The 21,319-nt window shown below is 44.9% G+C and overlaps 1 protein-coding gene across 13 annotated transcripts in view; it reads left to right on the top strand.

Annotated features, from left to right (window-relative positions):
* The window catches only part of LOC112227607 (cytoplasmic protein NCK1), a 57,446-nt gene extending 38,615 nt beyond the window's left edge, over window positions 1-18,831 (top strand). For all 13 annotated transcript variants that reach the window (XM_042308499.1, XM_042308497.1, XM_042308504.1 and 10 more), the window contains 2 exons: window positions 14,097-14,860; window positions 18,331-18,831. In XM_042308499.1, the coding sequence (XP_042164433.1) occupies window positions 14,097-14,860; window positions 18,331-18,531 (965 nt within the window). In that variant the 3' untranslated portion in view covers window positions 18,532-18,831. The remainder of the gene's footprint in view (window positions 1-14,096; window positions 14,861-18,330) is intronic.
* The last annotated feature ends 2,488 nt before the right edge of the window (window positions 18,832-21,319 follow it).

Genomic DNA, 21,319 nt, shown 5'->3' with positions numbered 1-21,319 from the left:
TGTCAGTTGGTGCTGTCTGTGTGTTTTTAAACCCAGCTGGTGAAACGGGGCGGATGTGAGTCGGAAAGCCCGATGCTAAAGCCCGATGCTAAAGCCCGATGCTAAAGCCTGGGATTGCTGCCTAACACACACACACACACACACGACCCTCTGTAATCCTACTATGCTGGAGTGGGCTGTAGTCTATAGTCTATGCTGCCCTACCAAGAAAAAAGGTAGTAACTGCTCTGAGAAAAATGTATTTTATTTACCTCGGTTTCACAGTATCTCTATACAGTTACTGATAACATGACCCACATTTTCTCCTGAACACAATAGAGGCAGGGCACTAGTCCACATGATTAAGCATGTTTTAATGTAACTGTGGGCTGTAGTCTATAGTGGGCTGTAGTCTATAGTGGGCTGTAGTCTATAGTGGGCTGTAGTCTATAGTGGGCTGTAGTCTATAGTGGGCTGTAGTCTATAGTGGGCTGTAGTCTATAGTGGGCTGTAGTCTATAGTGGGCTGTAGTCTATAGTGGGCTGTAGTCTATAGTGGGCTGTAGTCTATAGTGGGCTGTAGTCTTGTGGTCTATAGTGGGCTGTAGTCTTGTGGTCTATAGTGGGCTGTGGTCTTGTGGTCTATAGTGGGCTGTAGTCTTGTGGGCTGTAGTCTTGTGGTCTATAGTGGATCTGTAGTCTTGTGGTCTATAGTGGATCTGTAGTCTTGTGGTCTATAGTGGATCTGTAGTCTTGTGGTCTATAGTGGGCTGTAGTCTTGTGGTCTATAGTGGATCTTGTTTCTTGTGGTCTATAGTGGATCTGTAGTCTTGTGGTCTATAGTGGATCTGTAGTCTTGTGGTCTATAGTGGATCTGTAGTCTTGTGGTCTATAGTGGATCTGTAGTCTTGTAGTCTATAGTGGATCTGTAGTCTTTGTGCTGTATTCTTGTGGTCTATAGTGGGCTGTAGTCTTGTATTCTATAGTGGGCTGTAGTCTTGTATTCTATAGTGGGCTGTAGTCTTGTATTCTATAGTGGGCTGTAGTCTTGTATTCTATAGTGGGCTGTAGTCTTGTGGTCTATAGTGGATCTGTAGTCTTGTGGTCTATAGTGGATCTGTAGTCTTGTGGTCTATAGTGGATCTGTAGTCTTGTGGTCTATAGTGGATCTGTAGTCTTGTGGTCTATAGTGGATCTGTAGTCTTGTGGTCTATAGTGGATCTGTAGTCTTGTGGTCTATAGTGGATCTGTAGTCTTGTGGTCTATAGTGGATCTGTAGTCTTGTGGTCTATAGTGGATCTGTAGTCTTGTGGTCTATAGTGGATCTGTAGTCTTGTGGTCTATAGTGTGGATCTGTAGTCTTGTGGTCTATAGTGGATCTGTAGTCTTGTGGTCTATAGTGGGCTGTAGTCTTGTGGTCTATAGTGGATCTGTAGTCTTGTGGTCTATAGTGGATCTGTAGTCTTGTGGTCTATAGTGGATCTGTAGTCTTGTGGTCTATAGTGGATCTGTAGTCTTGTGGTCTATAGTGGATCTGTAGTCTTGTGGTCTATAGTGGATCTGTAGTCTTGTGGTCTATAGTGGATCTGTAGTCTTGTGGTCTATAGTGGATCTGTAGTCTTGTGGTCTATAGTGGATCTGTAGTCTTGTGGTCTATAGTGGATCTGTAGTCTTGTGGTCTATAGTGGGTCTGTAGTCTTGTGGTCTATAGTGGATCTGTAGTCTTGTGGTCTATAGTGGATCTGTAGTCTTGTGGTTTATAGTGGATCTGTAGTCTTGTGGTCTATAGTGGATCTGTAGTCTTGTGGTCTATAGTGGATCTGTAGTCTTGTGGGCTGTAGTGGATCTGTAGTCTTGTGGGCTGTAGTCTTGTGGTCTATAGTGCTGCAGTTTTACTGGATAATAATCCATTCTAGGTTCTTATCCATGTTTTGGAACTGAAGAGTATTTGGAAAGATGACTAAGCAGTAAACAAGTCTAGCTGGTTTCAGTCTGTAGAGTACATGTCATTTAAGGGGGGCTAGTCGTCTGACTCCCCTGTAGCCCAGGGAGGGTCCCTGCTTGGAGGGGCTCTGGTTAGTGGGTCAGCCCTCCCGCTGTGTCGATTGATGATTCAAGGGTATCTCCTCCTCAGCCAGTTATCAGGAACAAGAATGTGATTACAGAGATACTTCTTTACACCTCCTCTCTCTTTACCCTCCCCTCTCTTTACCCTCTCCTCCTCTCTCTCCTCTCTTTACCCTCTCCTCTCTTTACCCTCTCCTCTCTTTACCCTCTCTCTCCTCTCTTTAGCCTCTCCTCTCTTTACCCTCCTCTCCCCTCTCCTCTCTTTACCCTCCTCTCCTGTCTTTACCCTCCCCACCTCACTGCTATGATTCTTCTTCAAAAGGCCTGGTGAGAAATTATGAGACTTAAACTGAACAAAAAAGGTTGTATTATGAAACTCAAGATAACTGACCAAGTATGAATGATTTAACTCTTTCATTGAATCAGATGGCTCATTCATCACAAAACCATTTGATGTTGACAGTTATTTTAATGATTACTTCATTGGCAAAGTGGTCAAACTTAGGCAGGAAATGCCAACAACAAACTGAGCAATTATATTCATGCATAAAAAAAACAAGTAATGAAAGAAAATCATTGCAATTTTAGTATTTCATAAAGTTAGTGTGGGAGAGGTGTTATCGATCAATAATGACAAACCTCCTGGCATTGACCACTTAGATGGAAAGTTACTGAGGATGGTAGGAGTGGCTATAGACTCAGCCATCTGTCATATCTTTCTGGGGGTGTAACAGGTGGGGGTGTAACAGGTGGGTCTGGACAGAGTGATGTAGTTGATGGGGGTGTAACAGGTGGGTCTGGACAGGGTGATGTAGTTGATGGGGGTGTGACAGGTGGGTCTGAACAGAGTGATGTAGTTGATGGGGGTGTAACAGGTGGGTCTGGACAGGGTGATGTAGTTGATGGGGTGTAACAGGTGGGTCTGGACAGGGTGATGTAGTTGATGGGGGTGTAACAGGTGGGTCTGGACAGGGTGATGTAGTTGATGGGGGTGTAACAGGTGGGTCTGGACATTCAAAATTGTATAATAATAAGCAAGTCCTGCAGGCTAGTTTTATCTTGATTATTGTCCGGTCGTAAGTGTTGCTAAGAAAGATCTAGTTAAGCTGCAGGTGGCCCAGAACAGAGCGGCACGTTCTGCTCTTCATTGTGATCAGAGGGCTGATATAAATAAATACTATGCTGCCAGTCTCTCTTGGCTAAGAGTTGAGGAGAGACTGTAGCATCACTTCTTTTTATAAGAAACATTAATATGTTGGAAATCCCAAATTGTTTGCATAGTCAATTTACACACATCTCTGACACACACACTTACCCCACCAGACATGCCACCAGGGGTCTTTTCACAGTCCCCAAACCCAGAACAAATTCCAGAAAGAGTACAGTATTATATAGAGCCCTTATTGCATGGAACTTCATCTCATATTGCTCAAATAAACAACAAACAGATAAAGCAACATCTCACGGCACAACGCCTCTCCTCTATTTGACCCAGATAGTGTGTGTGTGTATTGATGTGTAGGCTATTTGACCCAGATAGTGTGTGTGTACATATTGATGTGTAGGCTATTTGACCCAGATAGTGTGTGTGTATGTATTGATGTGTAGGCTATTTGACCCAGATAGTGTGTGTGTATTGATGTGTAGGCTATTTGACCCAGATAGTGTGTGTGTGTGTATTGATGTGTAGGCTATTTGACCCAGATAGTGTGTGTGTATGTATTGATGTGTAGGCTATTTGACCCAGATAGTGTGTGTGTATGTATTGATGTGTAGGCTATTTGACCCAGATAGTGTGTATTGATGTGTAGGCTATTTGACCCAGATAGTGTGTGTGTATGTATTGATGTGTCTAGGCTATTTGACCCAGATAGTGTGTGTGTGTATTGATGTATTGATGTGTAGGCTATTTGACCCAGATAGTGTGTGTGTATGTATTGATGTGTAGGCTATTTGACCCAGATAGTGTGTGTGTGTATTGATGTGTAGGCTATTTGACCCAGATAGTGTGTGTGTATGTATTGATGTGTAGGCTATTTGACCCAGATAGTGTGTATTGATGTGTAGGCTATTTGACCCAGATAGTGTGTGTGTGTGTATTGATGTGTAGGCTCTGTGCCTTTAATTGTTTTTGTTTAGTTCTGTCCTTGAGCTGTTCTGTGTAGACCCCAGGAAGGGTAGCTTCTGCTTTTTGCAACAGCTAATGGGATCCTAGTAAAATACCAAATAACCTCCCCTCACTCCCTCACTCCCTCCCCCCCCTCTCCCTCATTCCCTCCCCCTCCTCTCCCTCATTCCCTCCCCCTCTCTCTCCCTCATTCCCTCCCCCTCTCTCTCCCTCATTCCCTCCCTCCCCTCCCTCCCTTTCTGTTTCCTGCCTTGGCCTCCTCAGCGAGTGAGAGGAAGCTCTAATTTGAGACACATTTCTCCCGAGGAGCAGCAACAGGAAGTGAGGGGGAGGCAGATGGCTGGGTCTGTTGAAGAACAGCTAGCTCCGTAAACCTGATAGACAGACAGAGGAAATATCCACACCACCATTTGGGGCGGCAGGTAGCCTAGTGGTTAGGGCGTTGGGACAGTTCCCGAAAGGTTGCTGGATTGAATCCCCGAGCTGACAAGGTACAAATCTGTCATTCTGCCCCTGAACAAGGCAGTTAACCCACTGTTCCCTGGTAGGCCATCATTGTAAATAAGAATTTGTTCCTAACTGACTTGCCTAGTTAAATAAAAAAATTGATAAAAATGGTCTGTTGGATAGATCACAACTACTGCATTAGTCTATAACCCTAGGAGAAGTCTCTCTGTGGGATAACCCTTAGACAAGTTGATATAACCCTAGGAGAAGTCTCTCTATAGGATAACCCTTAGACAAGTTGATATAACCCTAGGAGAAGTCTCTATAGACTAACCCTTAGACATAACCCTAGGAGAAGTCTCTCTGTGGGATAACCCTTAGACAAGTTGATATATTCAAAAATTGATTACATTATTTTGTTTCCTCGTCAATCTACTCACAATACACGTAACAGTAACTAAGGTTCAGGGTAGAGTACCGGGTAGCAGGGTAGTAACAGTAACTAAGGTTCAGGGTAGAGTAGCAGGGTAGTAACAGTAACTAAGGTTCAGGGTAGAGTACCGGGTAGCAGGGTCGTAACAGTGACTAAAGTTCAGGGCAGGGTACTGGGTGGAGGCTGGCTAGTGGGACTATTTAAAGTCTGATTACCTTGAGACAGAATGTGTTTTTCAGTCTCTCGGTCCCACCTTTGATGCACCTGTACTGACTTGGCCTTCTGAATGGTAGCAGGGTGAACAGGACACGGCTTGGGTGTCTGAGGTCCTTGATGATCTTCTTGTCCTTCCTGTGACACCGGGTGCTGTAGGTGTCCTGGAGGGCAGGTAGTTTGGCCCCGGTGATGCGTTGGGCAGACCGACCACCTTCTGGAGAGCCCTGTGGTTGTGGACGGTGCAGTTGCCCTACCAGGCGGTGATACAGCCCAACAGGATGCTCTCAATGGTGCGTCTGTAAAAGTTTGAGGAACTTAGGGGCCAAGCCGAATTTCTAAAGCCTCCTGAGGTTGAAAAGGCACTGATGCGCCTTCCCCACACTTTCTGTGTGGGTGGACCATTTTAGATTGTCAGTGACGTGTACGATGAGGAACTTGAAGCAGGCCCACCACTGTTGTCGTCTGTAAACTTGATGATTGAGTTGGAAACGTGCGTGGCCACGCAGTCATGGGTGAACAGGGAGTCCAGAAGGGGGCTGAGCATGTACCCTTGTGGGGCCCCTGTGTTGAGGATCAGTGAAGTAGAGGTGGTGTTACTTAACCTCACCACCTGGGGGCGGCCCGTCAGGAAGTCCAGGACCCAGTTGCACAGGGAGGGGTTCAGACCCAGGGCCCCGAGCTCAATGATGAGCTTGGAGAATACTATGCTGTTGAAGGCTTAACTGTTGGGATATAAAGTATAATTTTTTATTTAGTTGTATTTATATATAGTTATGTATTTTTCCTCGCCCTGATCTCGTCGACTTTATTGTCCATGGACTGAACAGTAGCGAGTAATATACTTGGAAGCGGTGGATGTCATGCCTCCTGAGTCGCAGCCGAGGAGCAGTCTGGGATAAGTGGAAATGTTTTGTGGAGTACGAACAAAGGATCCAATTGAGGAAAGTCATATTTCTGGGTATCGATTGGTAAAAGATGTATTTTTAAAAAGCTGACACTGAATATACCTTTTTGAGGATGGTGATGTTTTTAATTAGGCTTTGGATGGTGTGTCAATACACCCAGAAACTAAGAAGATACAGGAATCCTTCCTAACTCAGTTGCCAGAGAGGAAGGAAACTGCTCAGGGATTTCACCATGAAACTAATGGTGATTTTCATACCGTTTTAATGGCTGTGATAGGAGAGAACCGAGAATGTATTAACAACGTTGTAGCTACTCCGTAATACTAACCTAAATTACAGTGGTGCAAATCTAACACATCACTGAGTACGGCTTTCCATATTTTCAAGCATTGTGGTGGCTGTATCATGTCATAGGTATACTTGTCTTCAGCAAGGCATGGTGAGTTTTTCAGGATAAAAGGAAACAAGTAGAGCTAAGCACAGGCAATATCCTAGAGGAGAACCTGGTTGTCTGCTTTCCAACAGACACTGGGAGACATTCACTTTTCAGCAGAACATTAACCTACAACACAAGGCCAAATATATACTGGAGTATCTTACCAAGAAAACCGTGAATGTTCCTGAGTGGCAGAGTTACAGTTTTAACTGAAATCTGGTTAAATCTATTGCAAATGGCTTTCCAGAAAATATAAACAACAAACCAGACAGAGCAAGAATAATGAGCAAATGTTTCACAATCCAGGTGTGGAAATCTCTTGGAGATGTTCCCAAAAAGACTCACAGCTGTAATCTCGGTCAAAGGTATTTCTAGCACTTATTGACCATTAGAGGAAGGGGAAGAGGAGGGACAGGAGGAGGGGGGACAGGCGGAGGGACACGAGAAGGTTGGGCGACAGGAGGAAGAGGCATTGGCTTCCTTCCTCAATGACCACCGCTCAGTGTTTCCTCTCGCCTCACTTTTCTTAGACAATAAGGCTGTTTCCTCATCTCCTCCCTCTGCTGCTGCCTCGGCCACATTCTCAACACCAATATGCTGGTTACTTATGCTATTATGCACATAGCAACACGGTCTAGGAAAAGATGCCAATTCAACAACGCACTGATGTTTCAGAACTGTGGACAGGGACTGCTATCCAACATTGGAGAAAACACATTTTTTATAATATTACAGTTGAAGTCGGAAGTTTACAAACATCTTAGCCAAATACATTTAAACTTTGTTTTTCACAATTCCTGACATTTAATCCTAGTAAAGATTCCCTGTTTTAGGTCAGTTAGGATCACCACTTTATTTTAAGAATGTGAAATGTCAGAATAATAGTAGTGATTTATTTCAGCTTTTATTTATTTCATCACATTCCCAGTGGGTCAGAAGTTTACATACACTCAATTAGTATTTGGTATTATTTCCTTTAAATTGTTTAACTTGGGTCAAATGTTTCAGGTAGCCTTCCACAAGCTTCCCACAATAAGTTGGGTGAATTTTGGCCCATTCCTCCTGACAGAGCTGGTGTGACTGAGTCAGATTTGTAGGCCTCCTGGCTCGCACACGCTTTTTCAGTTCTGCCCACAAATGTTCTATGTGATTGAGGTCGAGGCTTTGTGATGGCCACTCCAATACCTTGACTTTGTTGTCCTTAAGCCATTTAGCCACAACTTTGGAAGTATGCTTGGGGTCATTGTCCATTTGGAAGACCCATTTGCGACCAAGCTTTAACTTCCTGCCTGATGTCTTAAGATGTTGCTTCAATATATCCACCTATTTTCCCTCCCTCATGATGCCATCTATTTTGTGAAGTGCACCAGTCTCTCCTGCAGCAAATCACCCCCACAACATGATGCTGCCATCCCCATGCTTCACGGTTGGGATGGTGTTCTCCGGCTTGCAAGCCTCCCCCTTTATCATCCAGACATAACGCTGGTCATTATGGCCAAACAGTTCTATTTTTGTTTAATTTCTCCAAAAAGTACGATCTTTGTCCCCATGTACAGTTGCAAACCGTAATCTGTCTTTTTTATGGCAGTTTTGGAGCAGTGGTTTCTTCCTTTCTGAGCAGCCTTTCAGGTTATGTCGATATAGGACTTGTTTTACTGAGGATATAGATAATTTTGTACCTGTTTCCTCCAGCATCTTCACAAGGTCCTTTGCTGCTGTTCTGCGATTGATTTGCACTTTTTGCACCAAAGTACGTTCATCTCTGGGAGACAGAACGCTTCTCCTTCCTGAGCGCTATGACGGCTGCGTGGTCCCATGGTGTTTATACTTGCGTACCGTTGTTTGTACAGTTGAACGTGGTACCTTCAGGCGTTTGGAAATTGCTCCCAAGGATGAACCAGACTTGTCGGTCTACAATTATTTTTTCTGAGGTCTTGGCTGATTTCTTTTGATTTTCCCATGATGTCAAGCAAAGAGGCACTGAGTATGAAGGTAGGCCTTGAAATACATCCACAGGTACACCTCCAATTGACTCAAATGATGTCCATTAGCCTGTCAGAAGCTTCTAAAGCCATGACATCATTTTCTGGAATTTTCCAAGCTGTTTAAAGGCACAGTCAACTTCTGACCCACTGGAATTGTGATACAGTGAAATAATCTGTCTGTAAACAATTGTTGGAAAAATGACTTGTGTCCTGCACAAAGTAGATGTCCCAACCAACTTGCCAAGACTATAGTTTGTCAACAAGAACGTTGTGGAGTGATTGAAAAATGGGGTCAGCCCTAGTGACTGTAGAAGGTTTTAAGGTGTATATGTTGGAATGGTTTAGAGAGCTCAGTGGTAGCTCTGATGAAGGACGTGAGGCCGATACGTTAGCTAAATTAATTGATACTGGCAAGCACAATGTGCAAGTTTTTCCTGATCTATCGCACAGTCCCATACATTGGTGTTTTTGTTGCTTCCTGAGATGAGTAGAGTACTTTGATGAATGAATACCATTTTAGATCACGTTAGGACAGGCGTTTTACACAATCAGGCTTATACATGACTATTAGGACTGGAACAATACAGCACAGCCCTGACAAGCTCAGACACGTTGACGTGACAGACACCCCAGATGCCCTAGAATACCACCTCTTATCTTAGTCCAGTGATATCCTCCTATCACTCCAGAGGATACCGACTACCATAGACCACCATAACTAGCTGATATTAGCGGGGGTGCGGGCGGGTGAGTGGGATGGTGGGGGATGCCAGCCAGGCAAACAAAGTGATCAGTCTCGGGCCTCATGCTATTTTAATGCAAAGTGGTTGTTTTGAATAGTGGAGGAAAAAAATCAATTCCCTTGATGTCCAGTGTGATAACACTACTGTCTCCTCTCTAGTTCTATACAGTTGAAGTTGGAAGTTTACATACACCTCATCCAAATACATTTAAACTACCTTTACTGACATTTAATCCTAGTAAATATTCCCTGTCAGTTTCGATCACCACTTTATTTTAAGAATGTGAAATGTCATAATAGAGAGAATTATTTATTTCAGCTTTTTATTTCTTTCATCACATTCCCAGTGAGTCAGAAGTTTACATATAATCCATTAGTATTTGGTAGCATTGTCCATCAGCTTCTCCATGTGGTCTCCCTAAAGACTGGTTATCAGTTTAAAGACTTGTAGCTTTTTGTCTAAGAGTCTAGTTTTGCCTTATAGAGGGTATCTTTTTGTCTAGTACGGCCTTATAGGCCTTATGACTTTACTTTTGACCTTTTTAGTTTTGAGTTGACAGGGTCTGTTCTCAGGGCCTGTACTGACCTGTTGCTTTTTTCTCACTGTGTTGTGGCTCTCTCCATGTGGAGTCTAATGATGGGGTCTACCTGCCTGGCCTTTAGTTCTGCTGGCTCATCAAACTACCATGGGACTGGCTGTCTGTCAGCTGTCTCCATGTGGAGTCTAATGATGGGGTCTACCTGCCTGGCCTTAGTTCTGCTGGCTCATCAAACTACCATGGTACTGGCTGTCTGTCAGCTGTCTCTGTCTGTCGGCTGTCTCCATGTGGAGTCTAATGATGGGGTCTACCTGCCTGGCCTTAGTTCTGCTGGCTCATCAAACTACCATGGTACTGGCTGTCTGTCAGCTGTCTCCATGTGGAGTCTAATGATGGGGTCTACCTGCCTGGCCTTAGTTCTGCTGGCTCATCAAACTACCATGGGACTGGCTGTCTGTCAGCTGTCTCTCTGTCTGTCAGCTTGCTGTCTGTCTGGCTGGGTCTGGCTGTCTGTCAGCTTGCTGTCTGTCTGGCTGGGTCTGGCTGTCTGTCAGCTGGCTGTCTGTCAGCTGGCTGTCTGTCAGCTGGCTGTCTGTCAGCTGTCTCTGTCTGTCGGCTGTCTCTCTGTCTGTCGGCTGTCTCTCTGTCTGTCGGCTGTCTGTCTGTCGTCTGTCGGCTGTCTGTCGGCTGTCTGTCGGCTGTCTGTCGGCTGTCTCTGTCTGTCGGCTGTCTCTGTCTGTCGGCTGTCTCTATCTGTCGGCTGTCTCTATCTGTCGGCTGTCTCTATCTGTCGGCTGTCTCTGTCTGTCGGCTGTCTCTGTCTGTCGGCTGTCTCTCTGTCTCTGGCTGTCTCTCTGTCTCTGTCTGTCGGCTGGGTCTGGCTGTCTGGCTGGGTCTGGCTGTCAGCTGTCTCTGTCTGTTGGCTGTCTCTCTGTCTGTCAGCTGTCTCTCTGTTTGTCGGCTGTAACCGCAGACCTCCTCACTCCTTCACAGACCAGACGGTCTCTGGTTCACCCTGTTACCAAGGAGACCTCCTTCACAGACCAGACGGTCTCTGGTTCACCCTGTTACCAAGGAGACCTCCTCACTCCTTCACAGACCAGACGGTCTTTGGTTCACCCTGTTACCAAGGAGACCTCCTTCACAGACCAGACGGTCTCTGGTTCACCCTGTTACCAAGGAGACCTCCTCACTCCTTCACAGACCAGACGGTCTCTGGTTCACCCTGTTACCAAGGAGACCTCACTCCTTCACAGACCAGACGGTCTCTGGTTCACCCTGTTACCAAGGAGACCTCCTCACTCCTTCACAGACCAGACGGTCTCTGGTTCATCCTGTTACCAAGGAGACCTCACTCCTTCACAGACCAGACGGTCTCTGGTTCACCCTATTAGCAAGGAGACCTCCTCACTCCTTCACAGACCAGACTGGCATTCTGCCAGACCAGTGACTCATTCCCCTCCCATCTGGTCCCACATCACACTAGAGGCTTCATTCCACAATCTACTGACTGTTGACATCTAGTGGAAGGCGTAGCAAGTGCGATCAGATCCATATCTTATTTGGATGTGAATAGGCGATGAGTGGAAAATCAACCAGCCCCAGAATTTCCACTTCCTGTTTACAAGTTTGCCTGCCCTATGAGTTCTGTTATACTCACAGACATAATTCATACAGTTTTAGAAACTTCGGAGTGTTTTCTATCCAATATGCATATATAAACATCTGGGACAGAGTAGGAGGCAGTTCACTATGGGCACGCAATTCATCCAAAGTGAAAATGCTGCCCCCTATCCCTAAAAGGTTAAACTTTCTAGTGCAGGCGTTCCGCTAGCGGAACCCCTCAACAACATTACAAATGAAAAGGCAGTATGCGAAATTCAAAAATATTTTTTTGTAATATGTAACTTTCACTCATTAACAAGTCCAATCCAATATGAAAGATAAACATCTTGTTAATCCATCGTGTCCGATTTCAAAAATGTTTTACAGTGAAAGCACAACATATGATTATGTTAGGTCATAGCCAAGTCAAAAAACACAGCCATTTTTCCAGCCAAAGATAGGAGTCACAAAAAGCATAACTAGAGATAAAATGAATCACTGACCTTTGATGATCTTCATCAGATGACACTCATAGGACATCATGTTACACAATACATGTATGTTTTGTTCGATAATGTGCATATTTACATCCAAAAATCTCAGTTTACGTTGGCGCGTTACGTGCAGTAATGTTTTGATTCCAAAACATCCGGCGATTTTACAGAAATACTCACAATAAACATTGATAAACGATACAAGGGTTATTCACATAACTAAAGATAGACTTCTTCTTAATGCAACCGCTGTGTCAGATTTTAAAAAAAACGGAAAAAGCATAATCTGAGAAAGGCGCTCAGAGCCCAATCCAGTCAGAGAAATATCCGCCATTTTGGAGTCAACAGAAGTTAGAAATAACACTAAATATTCACTTACCTTTGATGATCTTTATCAGAATGCACTCCCAGGAAACCCAGTTTGACGACAAATGACTGATTTGTTCCATAAAGTCCATAATTCATGTCCAAATAGCCACTTGTTGTTAGCGTGTTCAGCCCACTAATTCATCTTCATGAGGCGCGGGCACTTTGTCCAGACAAAAACTCGAAAAGTTCCGTTACAGGTCGTAGAAACAAGTCAAACGATGTATGGAATCAATCTTTAGGATGTTTTTAACATAAAACATCAATAATGTTCCAACCGGAGAATTCCTATGTCTGAAGAAAAGCTCTTGAACGAGAGGTAACTCAGTCGGGGGCGTGTGCCTGAGACACTCTGCCAGACCACTGACTCAAACAGGTCTCATGAGCCCCTCCTTTATAGTAGAATCCTCATTCATGTTTCTAAAGACGGTTGACATCTAGTGGAAGCCATAGGAAGGTGCAACTTTATCCATATCCCACTGTGTATTCGGTAGGCCAAGCTTTGAAAAACTACAAACCTCAGATGTCCCACTTCCTGGTTGGATTTTTCTCAGGTTTTTCACCTGTCATATGAGTTCTGTTATACTCACAGACATCATTCAAACCGTTTCAGAAACATCAGAGTGTATTCTATCCAATAGTAAAAATATTATGCATATATTAGCATCTGGGACAGAGTAATTCACTCTGGGCCCGCTATTCATCCAAAAGTGAAAATGCTGCCCCCTATCCCAAAAAGATTAAGTTTGCTGATGACACGACAGTGGTAGGCCTGATCACCGACAAAGATGAGACCGCCTATAGGGAAGAGGTATGAGACCTGACCGTGTGGTGCCGGGACATCAACCTCTCCCTCAATGTTAGCAAGACAAAGGAGCTGATTGTGGACTACAGGGCCGAACACAACCCATTCACATCGACAAGGCTGTAGCGGAGTGGGTTGAGAACTTCAAGTCCCTTGCTGTCCACATCGCTAAGGATCTATCATGGTCCACACACACCAACATAGTCGTGAAGAGGGCACAACAATGACTCTTCCCCTGCAGAAGGCTGAAAAGATTTGTCATGGGCTCTCAGATCCTCAAAGTCTACAGCTGCATCATCTCTATACCAGGCGGTGTCAAAGGAAGGCCCTAGAAAATGTCTACAGCTGCATCATCTCTATACCAGGCGGTGTCAAAGGAAGGCCCTAGAAAATGTCAGACTCCAGCCACTCAAGTCTTAGACTGAAAAAAAATATAAGAAATTTGAAATCATTTAAACTTTCACTTTTGATTCTTAAGTATATTTGGGCAATTACATTTATTTTTGATGCTTACGTATATTTAAAACCAAATACTTTTGGACTTTTATTTAAGTATTTTTTTACCGGGTGACTTTCACTTTTATTTCAGTCGTTTTCTATTAAGGTATCTTTACGTTTACTCAAGTATGACAATTGGGTTGTTTTTCCTCCACTGCTGGTGATGATGGTAGTATGTATTGTGTTCATGTGTGGCTCACTTGGTAGAGTGTTTGCAATGGCAGGGTTGTGGGTTTGTTTCCCACCTGGGCCACCCCAAGTCGCTTTGGATAAAAGGGTCTTCTTAAATGGCAGATATGATTTATTATTATATTAGCTATGATCACACACACAAGTTTCACCCTTTTTATAATATCCCATGGTGCATCGCTCCCTGTCCTAACAGACCATAATATAACTGTCTGAATACCCTCTCAGTAACTATGACAACCTCTCCTGGTGTTTCCCAACAGGCATCGGGAAGGTGAAGCGGAAAACGGGAATGCGTGACACGGCCTCGAACGCCGACGCCGACACGTGCTCCGACAATGGCGAGCGCCTTTACGACCTCAACCTGCCGGCGCTCGTCAAGTTCAGCTACACCGCCGAGCGTGAGGATGAGCTCTCATTGGTTAAGGGTACACGCGTCATCGTCATGGAGAAGTGTAGCGATGGCTGGTGGCGTGGGGGGTACCAGGGGTGTTCCGGATGGTTCCCTTCCAACTACGTGACGGAGGACGCAGATGGGACAGCGGGGGGAGGAGGGGGCGACAGTTTGGGGGACCCAATAGGGTCACTGACTGAGAAGCTAGCAGCAGTGGTTCACAGTGTGTCTAACGGGAACCGGAGACTCCACACGGTGCAGGCGCTGTACCCTTTCAGCTCGGGGAACGACGAGGAGCTGAACTTTGAGAAGGGAGAGGTGATGGAGGTGGTAGAGAAACCAGACAACGACCCTGAGTGGTGGAAGTGCCGTAAAGCAGATGGACAACTGGGACTAGTGCCTAAGAACTACGTCAATGTGCTACCTCCCCAGCAGGACTCCACTGCCCAGAATGCCTCACCGGACCCCGCGGGGCCGCCCACGCCCGACTGTGACTACATCTCTCCGGCCACGGTGGGGCGGTTTGCTGGGAAGCCATGGTACTATGGCAAGGTGACGCGTCATCAGGCAGAGGTGGCTCTCAACCAGAGAGGAGTGGAGGGAGACTTCCTCATCAGAGACTCTGAGTCATCGGTGAGTCCTGACTTCTATCTATAACTCCCATCTATACAACTCCATCTATACAGCCGTCTGTAGAGAGCTGTACATCCCAGGGTTTTAGATGTTTATAAGTTAGGGAGACTCCTCATCAGAGACTAGGTCATCGGTGAGTCCTGACTGCTATCTATAACTCCATCTATACAGCCGTCTGTAGAGAGCTGTACTGAGTCTAGGTCATCGGTGAGTCCTGACCTTCATATATAGCCCAGGGTTTTAGACGTTTATAAGTTAGGGGGACTTCCTCATCAGAGGTGCCAAGGTGTCTTTATTTAGACAGGGAGTCAATGCTGAGACCAAGGTGTCTTTATTTAGATAGAGTCAATGCTGAGACCAAGGTCTCATTATTTAGATAGAGAGTCAATGCTGAGACCGAGGTGTCTTTATTTAGACAGGGAGTCAATGCTGAGACCGAGGTGTCTTTATTTAGACACTGAGAATCTGAGATCAATAAAAACGACCTAGTCTTGAATCCATCACTAGCCAAGGCCCAGGGTGTGTGGAGGAGACCTATTGTACAATATATGAGGAGAAATTATAGTCCTAAAGAAGCATTTCAGTTTCACTGACTCAACCACTGATATGCATCTCGCTGACTGGCGATGGTCAATGCCCTCGTGCCAGAAGCCTGTCTCTTGTTTTACTTAGTGAAACAATGCTGTTCCCTCAATAGGCCCATTTGGAAGTTGATGACATGGCAGCCTGCAGTCAAACTAGGCTTTTCTTTTCAGCAGGAACCATTTGCTTTCCAACCTGTGATTGTATTTGAAATCTTGCTAAAAGCCTGCCTTGTCTGCATGCTATTCACTGACACATTTGGCGCCCTTCCCGACTGTCGGCATGGGGGGCGGCAGGTAGCCTAGTGGTTAGAGTGTAGAGGCGGCAGGTAGCCTAGTGGTTAGAGCGTTGGGCCAGTAACCAGCAGGTAGCCTAGTGGTTAGAGTGTAGAGGCGACAGGTAGCCTAGTGGTTAGAGCGTTGGGCCAGTAACCAGCAGGTAGCCTAGTGGTTAGAGCGTTGGGTCAGTAACCAGCAGGTAGCCTAGTGGTTAGAGCGTTGGGCCAGTAACCAGCAGGTAGCCTAGTGGTTAGAGCGTTGGGCCAGTAACCAGCAGGTAGCCTAGTGGTTAGAGGCAGGTAGCCTAGTGGTTAGAGGCAGGTAGCCTAGTGGTTAGAGCGTTGGGCCAGTAACCGAGAGGTTGCAAGATCAAATCCCTGAGCTGACAAGGTAAAAATCTGTCCTCCTGCCCCTGAACAAGGCAGTTATCTCACTGTTCCCCGGTAGGCCGTCATTGAAAATAAGAATTTGTTCTTAACTGACTTCCCTAGTTAAATAAAAACATTTGTAAAAATGTCTTGGGATTGGGCTATACACAATCCACAGCTAGTCTATTGTTTTTAAAGAAGCTATTGATCCTCTGTGGCTAAACTACAGGCCTACTCATGGTTTAGTATTTTCAATGATTTAATTTCTTTCTGAACAGACAGATGTAATTCTATCATTTTGGCCAAGTTATTTCAGGTTATCAGGGGTGATTACAGGACCTCTCGCATTTAACCTTTAACCCTATTTAACTAGGCATGTCAGTTCAGAACAAATTCTTACTAACGATGATGGCGGTGGTCTATACAGGGGGTCTATACAGTCTCCTCTCTTCTGGGAAGGCTTTAATATGGAGTTGGTCCCCCCTTTGCTGCTATAACAGCCTCCACTCTTCTGGGAAGGCTTTAATATGGAGTTGGTCCCCTCTTTGCTGCTATAACAGCCTCCACTCTTCTGGGAAGGCTTTCCACTAGATGTTGGAACATTGCTGTGGGACTTGCTTCCATTCAGACACAAGCATTAATGAGGCCTGATTAGGCCTTACTCGCAGTCGGCATTCTAATTCATCCCAAAGGTGTTCGATGGGGTTGAAGTCAGGATTCTGAGCAGGCCAGTCAACTTATTCTACACCAATCTTCAAGGGGCTGTTGTCATGCTGAAACAGGAAAGGTCCTTCCCCAAACTGTTGCCACACAGTTGGAAGCACAGAATCATCTAGAATGTCATTGTGTGCTGTAGCGTTGATTTTCCTTCACTGGGACTAAAAGACCTTGTCCAAACCATGAAAAACAGCCCCAGACCATTATTCCTCCTCCACCAAACTTTACAGTGAGCACTATGCATTAATGCAGGTAGCGTTCTCCTGGCATCGGCCAAACCCAGATTAGTGTGTCAGACTGCCAGATGGTGAAGCGTGATTCATCACTCCAGAGAACGTGTTTCCACTGCTCCAGAGTCCAATAGCGGCGATCTGTACACCACTCCACCCGATGATTGGCATTGCGCATGGTGATCTTAGGCTTGTGTGCGGCTGCGCGGCCATGGAAACCCATTTCATGAAGAGGCAGTTTGGAAGTCGATAGTGAGTGTTGCTACGGAGGACATATTCTTTTTTACTTCAGCACTCGGCCATCCTGTTCTGTGAGCTTGTTTAGCCTACTATTTTGCTGTTGATCCGTTGTTGCTTCTAGAAGTTTCACTCCTCTTTCTATTCTGGTTAGAGACAGTTTGCGCTGTTCTGTGAAGGGAGTAGTACACAGCGTTGGACGAGATCTTCAGTTTCTTGGCAATTTCTCGCATGGAATAGTTTTCATTTCTCAAAACCGGAATAGACTGACGAGTTTCAGAAGAAAGGTCTTTGTTTCTGTCCATTTTGAGCCTGTAATCGAACCCACAGATGCTGATGCTCCAGATACTCAACTAGTCTAAAGAAGGCCCGTTGTATTACTTCTTTAAGCAGGACAACAGTTTTCAGCTGTGCTAACATACATGCAAAAGGGTTTTCTAATGATCAATTAGCCTTTTAAAATGATAAACTTGGATTAGCTAACAGAACGTGCCACTGGAACACAGGAGTGATGGTTGCTGATAATGGACCTCTGTACGCCTATGTAGATATTCCATTAAAAATCAGCCGTTTCCAGCTACAGTAGTCATATACAACATTAACAATGTCTACAATGTATTTCTGATCAATTTGATGTTATTTTAATGGACCACAAAAAATGTGCTCTTCTTTCAACAACAAGGACATTTCTAAGTGACCCCAAACTTTTGAACGGTAGTGTGTATATATTAGTCTCTGCTGTAACCAATGAGCTTTATCTTGACATCTAGCCACTTGGCTAGCAAGTTAACAAACCAAATGCACTGCTGGAGCCCTGGGCTGGACATCATTGACTTCTTATATTATACTTATAGTTATAAACGGTGGCGTAGCTCTCAGCCCTGCCTTGCCGAGGAGGAACCTATTAGCATTTCAACTTGAAACTGTTGGTGCTCATTGGTCCTTTTTTAGATAAATGCCCTGCAGTCACAAGTAGTAGAATCTGTCATGAGATTAATAGTGTTTACTGTCTGCTCAGTTTATAGCCTGTATTGACCTTTCTGTCTCTCTCTCTCCAGCCCAATGATTTCTCCATCTCTCTGAAGGCCCAGGGGAAGAACAAGCATTTCAAGGTTCAGTTGAAGGATGGTTTGTACTGCATTGGCCAGAGGAAGTTCAGTTCTCTGGAGGACTTGGTGGATCACTACAAGAAGGCTCCCATCTTCACCAGCGAGCAGGGAGACAAGCTCTACCTGGTTAAGGCCCTGGCTGCCTCTTGATCACACACTCTTAAACACACTCACACACAGAGGGAAACAAACAGTACATACACTCACAGAGACATCGCTAGGACTACTTATGTGCCAGGAGCTGTGAGCATGAAGAAAGGGGAGGATGAGAGAGAAGAAGGAGTGGAGAGAGGAGGGAAAAGAACATTCTGGATTCTGTCAGACCTGTAGGTGGATCATGTGTTTAGGTCTTCTAGGTCATTATGCCATCTACTAAATCTATACTGAACAAAAATATAAACGCAACATGTAAAGTGTTGATGAGCTGAAATAAAAGATCCCCTAAAAATATTCCTTTCGCACAAAATGCTTATTTCTCTCAATTTTGGTGCACATCCCTGTTAGTGAGCATTTCGTTGCCAAGATAATCTAGCATAATCTGGCATATCAAGATGCATGGCCTTACACAGGTGCACCTTGTGCTGGGGACAATAAAAGGTCACTCTAAAATGTGCAGTTTTGTCAAACAACACAATGCCACAGAGGTCTAAAGTTTTAAGGGAGCGTGGCATGCTGACTGCAGGAATATCCACCAGAGCCGTTGTAAGATAGTTGCTACCAAATCCACCTCCAATGTAGTTTTAGAGTGTAACCACACTAGCCCACATCCGGTGTCTCCACCAATGGCAGTGCCCCGGCCCGCTCCGGCCCAATCATGTGAAATCCATAGATTAGGGCATCATTAATATTTTTCCAATTGACTTGATTTTCTCATAAACTGTAACTCAGTAAAATCTTATTGTTGCATGTTGCGTTTTAATATTTTTTCCAGTATATGTTTAGTTGTGAATAATATATATATAGTTTTATTTTTTAAAATGTGATGTTTTTTTATTCAACCCAAACATACCCAATAACGACCAGTCACCAGCGAGCAATGTTTTGTATTGGGGGGGGGTGCAGTCGACAGGGGGTAGGGGTGCTGCCAAGTGATTAATAATAAAGACCTAGTTAAATAAGTATACATTTTTTGTAGATTTATCAGCGGATGCTTCAGTTCCTTCCTCCCCCTGCAGTCCCTTCCTCCCCCTGCAGTCCCTTCCTCCCCCTGCAGTCCCTTCCTCCCCCTGCAGTCCCTTCCTCCCCCTGCAGTTCCTTCCTCCCCCTGCAGTCCCTTCCTCCCCCTGCAGTCCCTTCCTCCCCCTGCAGTCCCTTCCTCCCCCTGCAGTCCCTTCCTCCCCCTGCAGTCCCTTCCTCCCCCTGCAGTCCCTTCTTCCCCCTGCAGTTCCTTCCTCCCCCTGCAGTCCCTTCCTCCCCCTGCAGTCCCTTCCTCCCCCTGCAGTCCCTTCCTCCCCCTGCAGTCCCTTCCTCCCCCTGCAGTCCCTTCCTCCCGTGGCTATAAGGCCTTTTGTTGGGGATCCAGAATCTAGCCTAGCTAAACATTTCAAAGCTACACTTGTATTTTTGTCTGTTTTTTTTAAACTCTCAACGTTTTACAACATGTTGTGGACAGAAATCCACAGTCCTGCTAATGTACTGCTCAACCTGAATAAAACATGTTTCAATGACCAGGGGTTCATTTCATCCTAGGTCATTTGATGTATTTAGGATATTGTACTGGATAAAATGTTACCAATGACAGGTCAGGAGAGATACTGTGTGGATCTGCTCTATCTGTCTGTAGTTGAGATTACGGGTCAGAAGACAGGTTCTGTTCTGAACCAACAGTCTAGAGTCGGGTGGATGGTGTTACCTGAATATGTTTCACCACCTAGCAGTGATGTCACTGGATTAAGCACAAGTACATGTGGTGTCTCCTCTCCTAGACATCTCCTCTCCTAGACATCTCCTCTCCTAGACATCTCCTCTCCTAGACATCTCTTCTCCTAGCACTAACAGATCTGATACCAGGCTATTCAACACCTACTGTCTTAGTGCCACCCCATCTGTCCCCCACTCCCCCTGTGCTTCCCTCTAGCCTGTCATAGCAGTGTGTTATCTGATTACCGCTTTGCATGTACGTACTGATCTGGTCGAGATGTTGAACTGATTTCTGTTCCAACCATCTCTTCTCAAAACTTCCTCTTCCATCCAAACAGATCACTTTTCCTATGGAGACTTGAGTAACATTTTGATCTATATCTCTGTCAATTGAAAATATTTAATGCTAAATAATCAAGTGACCTTAAACTTGAGCTCAAATCTAATTGTATTGGTCACATGTAGCTTAGTGTTTAGAGAGTTGGACTTGTAACCGAAAGGTTGCTGGTTCGAATCCCCGAGCTGATGAGGTAAAAATCTGTCTTTCTGCCGCTGAACAAGGCAGTTAACCCACAGTTCCTAGACTGTCATTGAAAATAAGAATTTGTTCTTAACTGACTTGCCTAGTTAAACATATGGATGACTAAGATACAGTATACACATATGAGATGAGTAATGGAAATATGTAAACATTATTAAAGTGGCATTAATAAATGGAACACTAGCCACTTTAATAAAGTGGCCAATGATCTCAAGTCTATATACAGTCATTGCCTAAAATATTGGCACACTTTTTTTCAAATAATGCAACATTTCTCCCAGAATTTTGTATGTATGTCTTCGGTGTGCAGTTGAACCCCCCTCAAAAAACAGAATAATTTACTAAATCTTAGCTAATTCCAAAAAGGAATCTTTAAGTAATATACTGAGTGGTGGGTGCTGTGCGCGCCTCCTAAGTCGGACTACAAGACCACTCCGAGTACCTCCGCTCCGCCAGTGTTGTTTTGGGTCAGAATTAATTCAATGGCCCTTGGATGTGCAAACAAAGGATCTGCTTCGGGAAAGTCCTGGTCGTAAT

The sequence above is a fragment of the Oncorhynchus tshawytscha genome, linkage group LG29 (assembly GCF_018296145.1).
Source record: "Oncorhynchus tshawytscha isolate Ot180627B linkage group LG29, Otsh_v2.0, whole genome shotgun sequence".
In the NCBI taxonomy this organism is placed as follows: domain Eukaryota; kingdom Metazoa; phylum Chordata; class Actinopteri; order Salmoniformes; family Salmonidae; genus Oncorhynchus; species Oncorhynchus tshawytscha.
Note: the sequence above shows the minus strand (reverse complement) of the source record. Positions and strands in the feature narration are given on the sequence as shown.